We start from the raw sequence: 17,794 nt of genomic DNA on the forward strand, positions 1-17,794 counted from the left end.
AAAATTTTCTATAGAAATAAAATTTTGACAAAATTTTCAATAGAATTAAAATTTTGACAACATTCTCTATAGAATTAAAATTTTCTATAGAAATAAAATTTTGCCAAAATTTTCTATAGAAATAAAGTTTGACAAAATTTGCTATAGGAATAACATTTGAAAAAAAATGTGTTTTGAAATAAAATTTTGGCAAAATTTTCTATAGAAATAAAATTTTGGTAGATTATTTTTGGCTCGAGTGGCAACCATGATTATGAACCGATATGGACCAATCTTTGTGTGATTGGGGATCGGCTATATATAACTATATAATCATACCAAATTTGGCATGGTTATTAGCGTCCACATACTAACACCACGTTGCAAATTTCAACCGGATCGGATGAATTTTGCTTCTCCAAGAGACTCCGGAGATCAAATCTGGAGAACGATTTATATGGGGGCTATATATAATTATGGATCGATATGGACCAATTTTTGCATGGTTGTTAGAGACCTTATACCAAATTTCAGCCGGATCGGATGAAATTTGTTTCGCTTAGAGGGTACGCAAACCAAATCTGGGGATCGGTTTATATGGGGGCTATATATAATTATGGACCGATATGGACCAATTTTGGCATGGTTGTTAGAGACCATATAATAACACCACGTACCAAATTTCAACCGGAGCGGATGAATTTTGCTCCTCCGGAGGTCAAATCTGGAGATCGGTTTATATGGGGGCTATATATAATTACAGACCGATATGGACCAATTTTTGCATGGTTGTTAGAGACCATATACTTACGCCATGTACCAAATTTCAGCCAGATCGGATGAAATGTGCTACTCTTACAGGCTCCGCAAGCCAAATCTGGGGGTCCGTTTATATGGGGGCTATACGTAAAAGTGGACCGATACGGCCCATTTGCAATACCATCCGACCTACATCAATAACAACTACTTGTACCGATATGGACCAATTTTGGCATGGTTGTTAGAGACCATATAATAACACCACGTACCAAATTTCAACCGAAGCGGATGAATTTTGCTCCTCCGGAGGTCAAATCTGGAGATCGGTTTATATGGGGGCTATATATAATTACAGACCGATATGGACCAATTTTTGCATGGTTGTTAGAGACCATATACTTACACCATGTACCAAATTTCAGTCAGATCGGATGAAATGTGCTACTCTTACAGGCTCCGCAAGCCAAATCTGGGGGTCCGTTTATATGGGGGCTATACGTAAAAGTGGACCGATACGGCCCATTTGCAATACCCTCCGACCTACATCAATAACAACTACTTGTGCCACGTTTGAAGTCGATAGCTTGTTTCGTTCGGAAGTTAGCGTGATTTCAACAGACGGACGGACGGACATGCTTAGATCGACTCAGAATTTCACCACGACCCAGAATATATATACTTTATGGGGTCTTAGAGCAATATTTTGATGTGTTACAAACGGAATGACAAAGTTAATATACCCCCTATCCTATGGTGGAGGGTATAAAAAGGTATATAAATAAAACACATGAAATTTTCAATAAAAATACAATTTCGAAGAAATTCGAAGAAATAAAAAGAAAATTTTGAGGAAATTTTCAGTAAAAATATTTCCATAAAAGAAAAATTTCGACGAGATTTCAACAAAAACAAAAAATCAACGAAATTTTCTATAAAGGTTGGTAGTAAGTTTATCCGCTAAAATCATAACTAAATAAGTAAAAAAAAATATATAAAATTATAACTTTTTGATGCAAACTTGATGGGGAATAGCCCAAAGTAACTTTTCATAATTATATTCTTTAATATAAATTATTAGAAGAGTAATCTTGAAGCGGCTAAACTCGAACCTTAAAAATCAAATTTCGTCGAATTAAAATTTTGCCAAAATTATAAAAAAGTAATATTTGACGAAGTTTTTTATAAAACTAAAATTTTGAAGAATTTTTCAATAACAATGAAATTTCGACGAATGTTTCTCTATATAAAATCAGATTTCAACAAAATTTTCTATAAAACCAAAAACATATTCATCAAAAAATAATTTTATAGTTTTTTGACGATGTTTTTTATAAAACGACGACGAACTTCTCAATAACAATAACATTTTTGGACATAATTTTTTATGAAAATTAAATTTCGACGAAATTTTCTATAAAAATCAAATTTGGACAAAATTTTCTACAATACAAAAAATTTGGACAAATTTTTCTATAAAAATTTAGACAAGATTCTTTAAATAAAATAAAAAATAAAATTGCGACGAAATTGTCTATAAAAATAAAATGTTGAACTTTTCTATAAAATAAAATGTTTCTATAAACAAAATTAGACGAAATTCTCTATAAAAATTAAAACTCGACAATATTATCTGTAAAAATCCAATTTCGTTGAAATTTTCTGTAAAAAAACAAGTTCGACAACATTTTTTATAAAAAACTAATTTCAACGAAATTTTCTATAAAAATAAAATTTTCACGATTTTTTCTGTAAAAATCAAATTTCGACGAAATTTTCTACAAAAATTAAATTTTGATGATTTTTTTCAAAAAATAAAATTTCTAAAAAAACAAATGAATAAATAAAAATTAAATTTTAAGAAATTTAATAGGGATTTTCTATAAAAATCAAAATTCCTATGAAATTTTCTATAAAAAATAAAATTCGACGAAATTTTCTATAAAAATACATTTCGACGAAAGTATTTATAAAAAGAAAATTTCGATGAAATTTTTCAAAATTTTGTATGAAATTTTCTCTAATAAAATTTTTTGGCGAAATATTCGCTAAAAATTAAATTCCGAGAATATTTTCATTGAAAATAAAATGTCAATGAATATATCTATAAAAATATAATTTCCATAAAATTAAAATTGTTAGTGAATTTTCTACAAAAATTAAATTTTGTCCATTTTTTCTATAAATATAGAATTTTGATAAAATGTTTTATAAAATAAAATTTGGAGAACATCTTGTAATAAATAAACGAAATTGACATTGAAATGTTAAAGAATACAAGCAAAATATGTTGACGAACTTTTCTATAAAAAAAATTCGAAGAAATTTTCTATAAAAATAACTAGAATTTATGGGAAATTTCAAATTCACGACGAAATTTTCTATGAATATAAAATTGCGAAAACTTATTTTTTAAATAAAATTGTGACGAAATTTTCAATAAAAGTTAAAAATTTTAAATTGGAGAAATTTTCTATAAATAATTCGACAAAATTTTCTATAACAAAAAAATTTAAGCAAATTTTCTATAAAAACATAAATTCGAAGAAATTTCCCATAAAAATCAAATTGCAACAAAATTTTTTATAAATATAAAGTTGTGAAGACATCTTTAAAAAAAATTCCCATAAAAATCAAATTGCCACAAATTTTTCTATAAATATAAAATTGCGAAGATATCTTTTTTTTTAAATAAAATTGCGAAGATATCTTTTTTTTAAAATAAAATTGCGATGAAATTTTCCATTAAGTAAATTATACTCGTATTATAAGGTGTTTTCTAAAATAATAAAAATTTGTCTATTTTTTGTTTAAAAATAAACATTCGTTGGAATTTTATATATGTATCAAATTTCATAAATTTTTTTTAAATCATAAAAGAAAATTTTATATAAATCAAATTTGGACAAAATTTTCTTTGAAGAAGAATTTTGTATACAATTTCAATGACATTTGCCATACAAATAAAATTGTAGATTTTCTATAAAAATAAAATTTCGTCCATTTTTCCTATAAAAATGGAAATGTGATTAAATATTTTATAAAATAAAATTTGGAGGACATTTTTTTATAAATGAAAGATTTTACATTTTGATCAAATTTCCTTTAAAAATAAACTTTCGAGGAAATTTTCCATACATTAAAATTTATTTACTATTTATTTATTGTTTATTTTAATCATACAGTAAATGTATAATGAAAAGAGAAAAGAAGCATTGGCTGTTAAAGCCATCAGCTATAAAATTTATGAACCTAATATTTCTATAAACATAAATCTAAAATATTTTCCATAAAAAGCGATTTTGAACAAAATTTTCTATAAAACTAAAATTTCCACAAAGGAGGAGATTATAAATGCCTGAGTTTAAATAATATATATGCATTTTCCTATAAAAATAAAATTTCGAGGAAATCTCCTATCAACTTAAAAATTTAATTACTTTAAATTATTTTAATTTAAAATTTCTATAACAAGGAAATTAAAAAGAAAATTAACATAAATAACTTCTTAACAATAATTTTATAAAAATATATTTATTTTTATTTGAAATTATTTGAAATTGCATGCCAATAAAAATTCAACGAATATATATTTTCCTTAAAACAATAACTTTAACGCAATATTATGAAAAAAATCAGTATACTTTTCTACAAACTTAAAATTGTTACAACAAATTTAACAAAATTCGGACATTGTAAAAATTTTTAATTTTTTTGTAATTTTTGAATATCAATACAGCTCAATGGTATTAACACACAAGGTGAAAATATTGCCGATAATGGTGGCATTAAGGAGTCATATATTGCCTACAAAAAATGGGTGCAACAAAATGGTGAAGAACCAAAATTGCCAGGTTTAAATTATTCCCCTGAGCAAATGTTTTGGATTTCGGCTGCTCAGACCTGGTGTGCCGTTTACAGAAAAGGTAAGGGGAAATAAAAACCAAATGGTATGAAATATCATTATTATGCTCTCTTTTTCTTTTTAGAAACTCTTAAAATGCGTATTACAACTGGTGTCCATTCACCCAATGAATTCCGTGTTTTGGGATCAATGAGTAATATGAAAGATTTCTCACGTGATTTCCAGTGTCCCGAAGGAGCACCAATGAATCCCGTTAACAAATGTGAAGTTTGGTAAATCACCATACTTTCCATATTCACCACTCCCCCATACATCACATAACGGATTATCAAAGAGGTTTCTAAAACACTTTTTGTAATTTTGTCTCTATACGATTGTTTTTTTATTTTTTCTCTTTCACCTCAACACTCTCTCTCACACACACACAATCTCTTTAATATTATTTGTTTTAGTTTTAAGAGTAATTTTGTGTTTAGTTTAATTATACAAATGAACATGGTCACTTTATGAAGCTTTTTTATTATCTATATTATTTTTTTTTTTATTTTTTAATGTCTTTTGATTATATTTCCCTTTTTTTTGTTTGTTTTTATTTAAATACTTATTATGTGCAAATTTTTACAGATTATTTTGTAGAATGCACCTGAAACCGCTATGTATGTGAATGCATGTACTATATATTTTTATTTAAGGAAACACTAAAATTTGTATATCTTTTATTTTCGATAAATGCCAAAAGAATTTAATGAAAAATATTTTGGAATTAACACATTGATTTAAAATTATTAAAAATTTTAATCATTGTCATTTTTTATACCTATCTCAACGTTTTTAAATAAAAAAAACATAGCATATCAATTTAGTAGCAATCCGAACAAAAGAAGAAACAAAAATAAAATTGTAATTAAAAAATAAGTCGATAAAAACTGTATTAAATAAATGTGAAATTATTAAGAAAATTTTATACAGATTGGAATTTATTTTGTAAGGTTCTAGGGGTCCAATTTCACAATTTCACATCTAACTCCGTAAGGCCCAGGAGAAATAAGTATCCATCTGAAGTCTGTTGTTTTTATCATCTATAGCGTTAAAACCGTCTATCTAATGGGACACAATATTTCACATCCTTATTTAGACAAGTTAACAATTTTTTTGTATACACTGCCCTAGAATATGAATATGAAATATGAAAATTAGCCCCAAAACCTAAATAAAGTGGGACCACGGTTGCCACTCGAGCCAAAAATAATCCAAAATACCAAAATTTGGAGACAATTTTATAAACAAATTATCAAACTAAAAAAAACTTATTTTGCAAAAATTTTATTCATATAGAAAATTTTGTCAAAATTTTATTCATATAAAAAATTTTGTCAAAATATAATTTTTATAGAAAATCTGGTGAAGATTTCATTTCTATAGAATTTTTTGTCAAGATCTTATTTCTACAGAAAATGTTGTCAAAACTTTATTTCTATAGAAAATTTCGTCAAAATTTTATATCTATAGAACATTTGGTCAACATTTTATTCTATAGAAAATTTTGTCAAAATTTTATTTCTATTAAAAATATTGTCCAAATTTTATTCATATAGAAAATTTTGTCAAGATTTTATTTCTACAGAAATTTTTTTTCTATAGAAAATTTCGTCAAAATTTTATTTCTATAGAAAATGTTGTCAAAATTGTATATCTATAGAACATTTTGTCAAAATTTTATTTCTATAAAAAATATTGTCCAAATTTTATTTCTATAGAAAATTTTGTCAAAATTTTATTTCTATAGAAAATTTTGTCAAAATTTTTATTTCTATAGAAAATCTTATCAAAATTTTATTCATATAGAAAATGTTGTCAAAATTTTATATCTATTGAAAATTTTGTCAAGATTTTATTTCTATAGAAAATTTTGACAAAATTTTTATTTCTATAGAAAATCTTATCAAAATTTTATTCATATAGAAAATGTTGTCAAAATTTTATATCTATAGAAAATTTTGTCAAGATTTTACTCTATAGAAAATTTTGTCAAAATTTTATATCTATAGAAAATATTGTCCAAATTTTATTTTGATAGAAAATTTTGTCAAGATTTTAGTTCTATACAAAATTTTGCCAAATTTTAAATCTATAGAAAATTTTGTCAAAGTTTTATATCTATTGAAAATTTTGCCAAAATTTTATTCTGTAGAAAATTTTGTCCAAATTTTATTTCTATAGAAAATTGGTGATTTGCCTCTTAGTTGGAGAGGACTATCTTCCAAAACATCAGGATTTCTATAATTCTAACCAACACTAAAAAATCTACCATTTTTGGTACAATTCTACCAACTGTGGCAACTGTGAGTAGTACACCGAAAAATTAAATGGGAAACAACAATTTTGTGTTTTTTGGTGAGTATTTATACCCTGCTCCACACTATGGAACAGGGTATTATAAGTTAGTGCATATGTTTGCAACACCCAGAAGGAGACGAGATAGACACATGGTGTCTTTGGCAAAAATGCTCAGGGTGGGCTCTTGAGTCGATATAGCGATGTCCGTCTGTCCGTAAACACATTTTTGTAATCAAAGTCTAGGTCGCAGTTTTAGTCCAATCGACTTCAAATTTCGCACAAGTATGTGTTTTGGCTCAGAATAGATCCCTATTGATTTTGGAAGAAATCGGTTCAGATTTAGATATAGCCCCCATATATATATTTCGCCCGATATGGACTTATATGGCCCCAGAAGCCAGTGTTTTACCCTAATTTACTTAAAATTTTGCAAAAGAAGAACAATTAGTACTCTAGTCAAGTGTGCCAAATTTTATTGAAATCGGTCCAGATTTAGATATAGCTCCCATATATATCTTTCGCCCGATATGTACTAATACGGTCCCAGAAGCCAGGGTTTTACCCCAATTTGGTTGAAATTTTGCACAGGGAGTAGAATAAGCATTGTTGCTATGCGTGCCAAATTTGGTTGAAATCGGTTCAGATTTAGATATAACTCCCATATATAGCTTTCGCCCGATTTACACTTATATGACCACAGAAGCCAATTTTTTGCTCCGATTTAGTTGAAATTTTGCACAGGGAGTAGAATTAGCATTGTTGTTATGCGTGCCAAATTTGGTCGAAATCGGTTCAGATTTAGATATAGCTCCCATATATAGCTTTCGCCCGATTTACACTCATATGACCACAGAGGCCAATTTTTAACTCAGGTTTAGTTGAAATTTTGCACAGGGAGTAGAATTAGCATTGTTGCTATGCGTGCCAAATTTGGTCGGAATCGGTTCAGATTTAGATATAGCTCCCATATATAGCTTTCGCCCGATTTACACTCATATGACCACAGAGGCCAATTTTTAACTCCGATTTAGTTGAAATTTTGCACAGGGAGTAGAATTAGCGTTGTTGCTACGCGTGCCAAATTTGGTTGAAATCGGTTCAGATTTAGATATAGCTCCCATATATATGTTTTTCTGATTTCGACAAAAATGGTCAAAATACCAACATTTTCCTTGTAAAATCGCCACTGCTTAGTCGAAAAGTTGTAAAAATGACTCTAATTTTCCTAAACTTCTAATACATATATATCGAGCGATAAATCATAAATAAACTTTTGCGAAGTTTCCTTAAAATTGCTTCAGATTTAAATGTTTCCCATATTTTTTACTAAAATTGTGTTCCACCCTAGTGTATTAGCCAGCTTAAATTTTGAGTCTATAGATTTTGTAAAAGTGTATCAAATTCTGTCCACATCGAGTGATATTTAAATGTATGTATTTGGGACAAACCTTTATATATAGCACCCAACACATTTGACGGATGTGATATGGTATCGAAAATTTAGATCTACAAAGTGGTGCAGGGTATAATATAGTCGGCGCCGCCCGACTGTAGACTTTCCTTACTTGTTTAATTTTATTTTTGCGGCCTTTATGAAAATAAACCCCAATATTTGGAATTAAAAAAAATCATTTTTTTGATTGTGTATACACACTTTTGCCAAAGGATAGCATCAAATTTGGTTTATTCGTGCGGGAGTTCGGCCGGAGTTTAAGACTTCATCCTATAGACAATGTCTCGGGTGAATTATTTTCTATAAAAATACAATTTTGACAAAATTTTCTATAGAAATAAAACTATTAACAAAATCTTCTACAAAAAAAATTTACCAAATTTTCTATAAAAATAAAATTCTAACAAATAGAAATAAAATTTTGACAATATATTTTATAGAAATAAAATTTCCTAAAAAATAAAATTTTGACAAAATTTTCTATAGAAAAAAAAATTTTGACAAAATTTTCTATAGAAATAAAATTTTGACAAAATTTTCTATAGAAATAAAATTTTGACAAAATTTTCTATAGATATAAAATTTGTACGTCTTTTTGAGTATTGTTGACCTATTTTATGATTATTCTGATTATTAATTTTGTTCGGCTTGGTTATGACCACAAGCCGAATAAAATTAATAATCGAAATAAAATTTTGACAAAATTTTCTATAAAAATAAAATTTTGACAAAGTTTTCTATAAAAAAAAATTGACAAAATTTTCTATAAAAATACAATTTAGATAAAATTTTCTGTAGAAATAAAATTTTGACAAAATTTTCTATAAAAAAATTTGTCAAATTTTCTATAAGAATAAATTTTTGCCAAAATTTTCTATAAAAATAAACTTTTGCAAAATTTTCTACAAAAATAAAATTTTGACAACATTTTCTATAAAAATAAGATTTTGACAAAATTTTCCATAAAGATAAAATTGTGACAAAATTTTCGTTAGAAATAAAATTTTGACAAAATTTTCTATAGAAATAAAATTTTCGTTAGAAATAAAATTTTGACAAAATTTTCTTTAGAAATAAAATTTTGACATTTTCTATAGAACTAAAATTTTGAGAAAAGTTACTACAGAAATAAGATTTGGACTAAGATTTCTGTAGAAATAATATATTGACAAAAATTTTACAGCAATAAAATTTTGATCAAATACGATTTTCTTGTTTGGTAGTATTTTGTCAACCGTGTCTTAGGCTCATTTTGAAATACTAACATTTTTATATGGTTCTTTAATCAAAAGAGAGCTTTATTTACATTTTGTTGGGGCTAAAATTCTTGGTGCTCATATTTATTATGAAGCGTCATCCAATAATTAGTGCTCCGTTCTATTTGGGTTTTGAGGTTCATTTTGAGATACCAGCATTTTCATACGGTCCTTTAATCAAAAGAGAAAATGAACCCTAATTTTATTTTGGGGTCGATTTTCATGCTTCAGTTTTGTTGGGGCTAAAATTCATGGGGCTCATATTTATTATGAAGCGTCACCCTACATGTGTGTGGGGTGATTTATAAAAGTAACATTTTGACAAAAGTTTCTATAAAAAAAATTAAAAATTTTCTACAATAATAAAATGTTGACAAAATGTTCTATAGAAATAAAATGTTGACAAAATTTTTGTTAGAAATAAAATTTTGACAAAATTTTCGTTAGAACTGCCTGAATTTATTCTGATAATTGGTTGATAGTTTTGCTGCAAGTAGAGGATGCTGATGAGGAATGTGGTAATTCCGAAACGTGCGTCCATCCAACCATCTTGCAGTCTATAGGGCTTTGCCCAAATAAATTTGATAAACATTCTTTTCCTCTGTTGGTTAAGCTACTCTTGTAGTTTAGTCAATGTATGGTTTTAAGCTGAAATAAAAAAAAAACAACAACAATGATGAAAAAAAATTGGTAAAATTTTCTATATAAATAAAATTTTGAAACAAATTCTTATAGAAATAAAATGTTTGCCAAACTCTTCTATAGAAATAAAATTTTGACAAAATTTTCTTTAGAAAGAAAATTTTGATTTTGAACTGATTATTTCCAGGGGCCCATTTTCATAATGCCTATTTACACACATCCATACCATAATAAAACACAATAAAACTTAATATTGTCATCTACAATTATTTTGGTAATTTTAAGTTTATTTTAAATGATAAAAAAACACAGATTCATTTTATCAATATTTTCACTAACATTTCACATTTGCAACTACAAAATAAAAAAAACACCATCAACATTTCGTTGCTTAATTATTGCCATAGTCACTTTTTCCTTAACTCGGGGTCTTCTTCATCCATAGTTTTCCCGTTTTCTAAGGACTCCTTTTGTTCCTCCACCTCGTCCTCGCCCTCCTCCTCTTCCATACCATAATTGACCATATTCATAGCCACAGCATAATCCCAATCTCGTAGAAAAGGAAATCTGTGGATCACAACCCATTTATTTGTATCCATTTCATAGTGGGCTATAAAATCACCACAAGTCGAATACAATTGATTGTCCACGGTGAATATCTCATAGAATTCGCGTTCTTCACCAAAATCCAGAACCTCCCAACGATTGGCACGCATATCATAGCGTTCCATGCACATACCCAAACCTTCACAGCAATAGATATAGTCACCAAGTACAGCGCTTGAGCAATAGCCCTTGACATCGTTCATGGGAGCTAAGAAATGCCAAGAATTCTCTCGAGGATCATAACGTTCCAGGCAATTGTAGCTGCGTATTTCCTCTTCACCACCCATAACATACATACATTCGCCATGCACCACAGCACCCATGGAACTTCGATGCACCAACATGGGTTTACAAAAATCCGATTTATTGGTAGCCAAATTTAAATATTCCACTGAATTTGTAATGCCATTGGAAGAGTTGCCACCAATGGCATATAATTTCTCATTCACAATCAGAGAACGATGATGGGATCTTTTCACTTGCAATGGAGCCAAATCATGCCATTGATCACGATAGATATTGTAATAGTAACAATTATTAGTGCTTCGACCTATACTGCCTCCCTGGATGTAGAGAATATTTTTATATGCCGCCAAGCTAATGGCAAATGCGGGTCTGGGTGGAGGTTTGAGCGTTAACATTGTCCCAGTTTTGAGATCAAAGCGACATGTTTCTGGATTTCTTCCCATTTTATCCACCAGAAATATACGCCATTCCGAGCTACCCTCATAATGTTGAACCTCACTCAGCCATTGTGAGCAATCATTCTGTTTTTGTAAGGTGGTCAGTGATCTTGTCATGTCGGCTGACACACACATCGGATGTATGAAACGCAGGAGTTGTGACAGATAAGGTAAACGTTCCTCAGGTTTGTATTCGGCCCAGCGTACAATACCTTGAAGAATTGTATCATCAGAGTGCATGAATAACTCATTGTTACTGAGAATGGGAACCAACTGCAAGAAAGATGGACATATTTTAGTAGCATTTTTTTTCATAAAAAAAACGATTTTATAAAAATTAAAATTTTGACAAAATATTCTATAGAAATCAAATTTTTACAAAATTTTCTGTAGAAATAAAATTTTGACAAAATTTTCTATAGAAATAAAATTTTGACAAAATTTTCTATAGAAATAAAATTTTGACAAAATTTTCTATAGAAATAACATTTTGACAAAATTTTTTATAGAAATAAAATTTTGCTCCAAACCCTAATTAATACACACCATCACGTCATGGTATGGTATGCCTTGTTTCCGTTAATCGGACGAAAATCACATCGAAAGAAAAGCAATGATTCTAAAATTTTGAAGCTAAACAATTTTCTTTAAAATCAAATAAAAAAGATTAGAAGCAATTGAAATGAATACTTCAATTCAGCTTGGCTGAATACAGTTTTCTATAGGAAAACTTCAATTCAGCTTGGCTGAATATAGTTTTCTATAGGAACATTTCAATTCAGCTTGGCTGTGTAGGGGTTTTATAGGAAAACTTCAATTCAGCTTGGCTGAATAGGAGTTTCTATAGGAAAACTTTAATTCAGCTTGGCTGAATAGGAGTTTCTGTAGGAAAACTTTAATTCAGCTTGGCTGAATAGGAGTTTTTATAGGAAAACTTTAATTCCGCATAGGCTGAATAGTAATTTCTATAGGAAAATTTCAGTTCAGCTTGGCTGAATAGGGATTTTATAGGAAAACTTCAATTCAGCTTGACTGAATAGGAGATACTACAGGAAAACATCATTTCAGCTTGGCTGAATATAGTTATCTATAGGAAAAAGTCAATTCAGCTTGGCTGAATACAGTTTTCTACAGGAAAACTTCAATTCAGCTTTGGTGAATACAGTTTCCTATAGGAAAACTTCAATTCAGCTTGGGTGAATACAGTTTTCTATAGAAAAACTTCAATTCAGTTTGGCTGAATATAGTTTTCTATAGGATAACTTCAATTCAGCTTAGCTGAATACAGTTTTGTATACGAAAACTTCAATTCAGCTTGGCTGAATATAGTTTTCTATAGAAAAACTTCAATTCAGCTTGGCTGAGTACAGTTTTTTATAGGAAAACTTCAACTCAGCTTGGCTGAATAGTGGTTTCTATAAAAAACTTCAATTCAGCTTGGCTGAATAAAGTTTTCTATAGGAAAACTTCAATTCAGCTTGACTGAATAGGTGTTTCTATAGGAAAATTTCAATTCAGCTTGGCTGAATAGGGGTTTCTATAAGAAAACTTCAATTCAGCTTGCCTGAATAAAGTTTTCTATAGGAAAACTTCAATTCAGCTTGGCTGAATACAGTTTTCTATAGAAAAACTTCAATTCAGCTTGGCTAAATACAGTTTTCTACAGGAAAACTTCAATTCAGCTTGGCTGAATACAGTTTCCTATAGGACAACTTCAATTCAGCTTGTGTGAATACAGTTTTCTATAGAAAATCTTCAATTCAGCTTGGCTGGATATAGTTTTCTATAGGAAGACTTCAATTCAGCTTAGCTGAATACAGTTTTCTATAGGAAAACTTCAATTCAGCTAGGCTGAATACAGTTTCCTATAGGAAAACTTCAATTCAGCCTGTGTGAATACAGTTTTCTATAGAAAAACTTCAATTCAGCATGGCTAAATACAGTTTTCTACAGGAAAACTTCAATTCATCTTGGCTGAATACAGTTTCCTATAGGAAAACTTCAATTCAGCTTAGCTGAATACAGTTTTCTATAGGAAAACTTCAATTCAGCTAGGCTGAATACAGTTTTCTATAGCAAAGCTTCAATTCAGCTTGACTGAATAAGTTTTCTATTGGAAAACTTCAATTCAGCTAAGCTGAATACAGTTGGAAAATTTAAATTCAGCTTGGCTGAATAAAGTTTTCTATAGGAAAATTTCAATTCAGCTTGGCTGAATAGGGGTTTCTATAAGAAAACTTCAATTCAGCTTGCTTGAATAAAGTTTTCTATAGGAAAATTTCAATTCAGCTTGGCTGAATAGGGGTTTCTATAAGAAAACTTCAATTCAGCTTGCCTGAATAAAGTTTTCTATAGGAAAACTTCAATTCAGCTTGACTGAATAGGAGTTTCTATAGGAAAACTTCAATTCAGCTTGGTTGAATATAGTTTTCTATAGGAAAATTTCAATTCAGCTTGGCTGAATAGGGGTTTCTATAAGAAAACTTCAATTCAGCTTGCCTGAATAAAGTTTTCTATAGGAAACCTTCAATTCAGCTTGACTGAATAGGAGTTTCTATAAGAAAACTTCAATTCAGCTTGGTTGAATATAGTTTTCTATAGGAAAACTTCAATTCAGCTAGGCTGAATACAGTTGTCTATAGCAAAACTTCAATTCAGCTTGACTGAATAAGTTTTCTATTGGAAAACTTCAATTCAGCTAAGCTGAATACAGTTGGAAAATTTCAATTCAGCTTGGCTGAATAAAGTTTTCTATAGGAAAATTTCAATAGGGGTTTCTATAAGAAAACTTCAATTCAGCTTGCCTGAATAAAGTTTTCTATAGGAAAATTTCAATTCAGCTTGGCTGAATATAGGTTTCTATAAGAAAACTTCAATTCAGCTTGGCTGAATAAAGTTTTTTATAGGAAAATTTCAATTCAGCTTGGCTGAATAGGGGTTTCTATAGGAAAACTTCAATTCAGCTAGGTTGAATATAGTTTTCTATAGGAAAACTTCAATTCAGCTTAGCTGAATACAGTTTTCTATAGGAAAACTTCAATTCAGCAGGGCTGAATATAGTTTTCTATCGGAAAACTTCAATTCAGCTAGGCTGAATATAGTTTTCTATAGGAAAACTTCAATTCAGCTTGGCTGAATAGGAATTGCTATAGAAAAACTTAAATTCAGCTTGCCTGAATAGGAGTTTCTATAGGAAAATTTCAATTCAGCTTGGCTGAATATAGTTTTCTATAGGAAAATTTCAATTCAGCTTGACTGAATAGGGGTTTTATAGGAAAACTACAATGCAGCTTGACTGAATAGGAGATTTCATAGGAAAACTTCATTTCAGCTTGGCTGAATACAGTTTTCAATGGAAAAACTTCAATTCAGCTTGGCTGAATTTAGTTTTCTATAGGAAAACTTCAATTCAGCTTGGCTGAATAGGGCTTTCTATACGAAAACTTCAATTCAGCTTTGCTGAATATAATTTTCTATAGAAAAACTTGAATTCAGGTTGCCTGAATACAGTTTTCTATAGGGAAACTTCAATTCAGCTTAGCTGAATAGGGGTTTCTTTAAGGAAACTTAAATTCAACTTGGCTGAATACAATTTCTTATAGGAAAACTTCAATTCAGCTTGACTGAATAGGAGTTTCTATAGGAAAACTTCAATTCAGCTTGGCTGAATACAGTTTTCTATAGGAAAACTTCAATTCAACTTGGCTGAATACAGTTTTCTATAAGAAAACTTCAATTCAGCTTAGCTGAATACAGTTTTCTATAGGAAAACTTCAAATCAGCTTGGCTGAATAGAGGTTTCTATAGGAAAACTTCAATTCAGCTTAGGTGAATAGGGGTTTCTATAAGAAAACTTCAATTCAACTTGGCTGAATACAATTTCCGAAACTTCAAATCAGCTTGGCTGAATATAGTTTTCCATAGGGGTTTCTAGAGGAAAACTTCAACTGAATAAGGGTTTCTATAATAAAACTTCAATTCAGCTTATCTGATTATAGTTTCCTATAGGAAAACTTCAATTCAGCTTGGCTGAATATAGTTTTCTTCAATTCAGCTTGGCTGAATATAGTTTTCCTTTCAATTCAGCTTGGCTCAATACAGTTTTCTATAGGAAAACTTCAATTCAGCAAGGCTGAATATAGTTTTCTATAGGAAAACTTCAATTCAGCTTAGCTGAATATTGTTTTCTATAGGAAAACTTCAGCTCAGCTTGGCTGAAAAAGAGTTTCTATTGGAAAACTTCTATTGGAAAACTTCAATTGAAAAGTTAAATTGCTATTCGGGATTATTTGCTCTTACAGAAACTAATTTATATTAAAAGGGCAATTCTTTTGTCTAAAATTTCGTTTTTTCTTTGGATATTTTTCAAAGTTCGAGTCGTTTGTAAATGAAATTAAATGTCATTCTTACCTCTTCATAGGACATCTCATAGAACTCCTCACACTGGACCACGTCCTGGAAATGTGTTATAATGAAATCCTTAGACATTTCTAATAGAATTTGATTGTTTTGCTTCTCGGCAAAATGTTTAAAACCCAAACAATTTTCCGGATCCAATAGTTCACCCATGTGCTCACCACACATATCCGACAAATGATCCAATTGAAGAAATGAAGCTGTCTGCATTAATTGTTGGACATAATCATCATTGATGTCCACCAGGCCAGTATATATGAATTCCACAACCAATTGCAAGCATTGTGTATCAATTTCAGGTAAATAGATTTCAGCCTGTTCACTCTCCGGGAAATGGCCACTAAACATGGCCATAAAGTAGGGACTGGCCGCCGCCAAAATATTACGATGGGCTGATATCCGTGTACCATCATTTCCCAAGAGGACAACATCGGTAAACTAGAAATTGAAGATTTGAAGGAATATGCAAATTGCAAGCACACAAAAAAGGGGTGGGTAGAGTTTGTTGTGCTTTTCTTTTTTATTTAGTAAACATACAACCCCCGAATACATACCTGCTCCCTTTTCCTAAACTCATTCAATTGTTGTAGCAAATGACCACTAGTTCCTCGTATAAATGAGCGTGGTTTCATTTGTTCCTGTTTGGTTAAATCCACACTATTGTTGGTTTTCTTCGTTATGGTCTCTTTGTGATCCATTTTTGCAATATTTTGGCCAACATTTGTTTGTTGATTCTATGGAGGATGTTTTCTTTATTTTTTTCTTATAATTAAATTACAACTTTCCCCGTTGGTTTGTCCTCTTGTTATAACAGTTTTCATTGAATGTTTTGGTATGCCTTGACATTTTTATGGCATGCGCAGTACCTTGTTTACCGTTATGTTTGACATATGCTTTGTCAAAATAACGGTTAGGGTATATGAGGGTTTCCATAATGAGTTTAAAAGATGACTACTGAATTTACTCGGTGTATACCCTATGGGAAATTGGTGAAAATTGCCACTGACGGATCTATCATAGGAAAGAACTATCTCCACGGTTACCACTCGAGCCAAAAATAGTCTACCAAAATTTTGAGAAAATTCTACCAAACAATAAAATCTATAAAAAATTTTGTCAACATTTTATTTCTATAGAAAATTTTGTCCACATTTTATTTCTATAGAAAATTTTGTCAAAATTTTATTTCTATAGAAAAATCTGTCAAAATTTTATTTCTATAGAAACTATTGTCAAAATTTTATTTTTATAGAAAATTTTATCAAAATTTTATTTCTATATTGAAATTTTTGTCAAAATTTTATTTCTATAGAAAATTTTGTCAAACTTTTATTTATGTAGTAAATTTTGTCAAAAGTTTATTTCTATAGAAAATTTTGACAAAATTTTATTTCTATGGAAAATTTGTCAAAATTTTATTTCTATAGAAAATTTTGTCAAAATTTTATTTCTATAGAAAATTTTGTCAACATTTTATTTCTATAGAAAATTTTGTCAAAATTTTATTTCTATAGAAAATTTTGTCAAAATTTTATTTCTATAGAAAATTTTGTCAAAATTTTATTTCTATAGAAAATTTTGTCAAAATTTTATTTCTATAGAAAATTTTGTCAAACTTTTATTTCTGTAGTAAATTTTGTCAAAATTTTATTTCTATAGTAAATATTGTGAAAACTTTATTTCTATAGAAAATTTTGTCAAAATTTTATTTCTATAGAAAATTTTGTCAAACTTTTATTTATGTAGTAAATTTTGTCAAAAGTTTATTTCTATAGAAAATCTTGACAAAATTTTATTTCTA

General features: G+C 29.0%; 2 protein-coding genes across 5 annotated transcripts in view; one reads left to right on the forward strand and one right to left on the reverse strand.

Moving 5' to 3' along the window:
- The window catches only part of Nep2 (M13 family metallopeptidase neprilysin 2), a 117,267-nt gene extending 111,708 nt beyond the window's left edge, over window positions 1-5,559 (forward strand). For all 4 annotated transcript variants that reach the window (XM_075289501.1, XM_075289503.1, XM_075289502.1 and 1 more), the window contains 2 exons: window positions 4,475-4,661; window positions 4,725-5,559. In XM_075289501.1, the coding sequence (XP_075145616.1) occupies window positions 4,475-4,661; window positions 4,725-4,876 (339 nt within the window). In that variant the 3' untranslated portion in view covers window positions 4,877-5,559. The remainder of the gene's footprint in view (window positions 1-4,474; window positions 4,662-4,724) is intronic.
- A 4,976-nt stretch (window positions 5,560-10,535) lies between these two features.
- On the reverse strand, window positions 10,536-16,811 carry LOC142220394 (kelch-like protein 28). The gene is made up of 3 exons (XM_075289505.1): window positions 16,548-16,811; window positions 15,988-16,431; window positions 10,536-11,850 (listed from the first exon to the last, which is right to left on the reverse strand). Exons 1-3 carry the CDS (start codon window positions 16,689-16,691, stop codon window positions 10,696-10,698), a joined length of 1,743 nt encoding a protein of 580 aa, XP_075145620.1. The 5' UTR covers window positions 16,692-16,811; the 3' UTR covers window positions 10,536-10,695.
- Between the last annotated feature and the right edge of the window lie 983 nt (window positions 16,812-17,794).

The sequence above is a fragment of the Haematobia irritans genome, chromosome 1 (genome assembly GCF_050003625.1).
Source record: "Haematobia irritans isolate KBUSLIRL chromosome 1, ASM5000362v1, whole genome shotgun sequence".
Lineage (NCBI taxonomy): Eukaryota > Metazoa > Arthropoda > Insecta > Diptera > Muscidae > Haematobia > Haematobia irritans.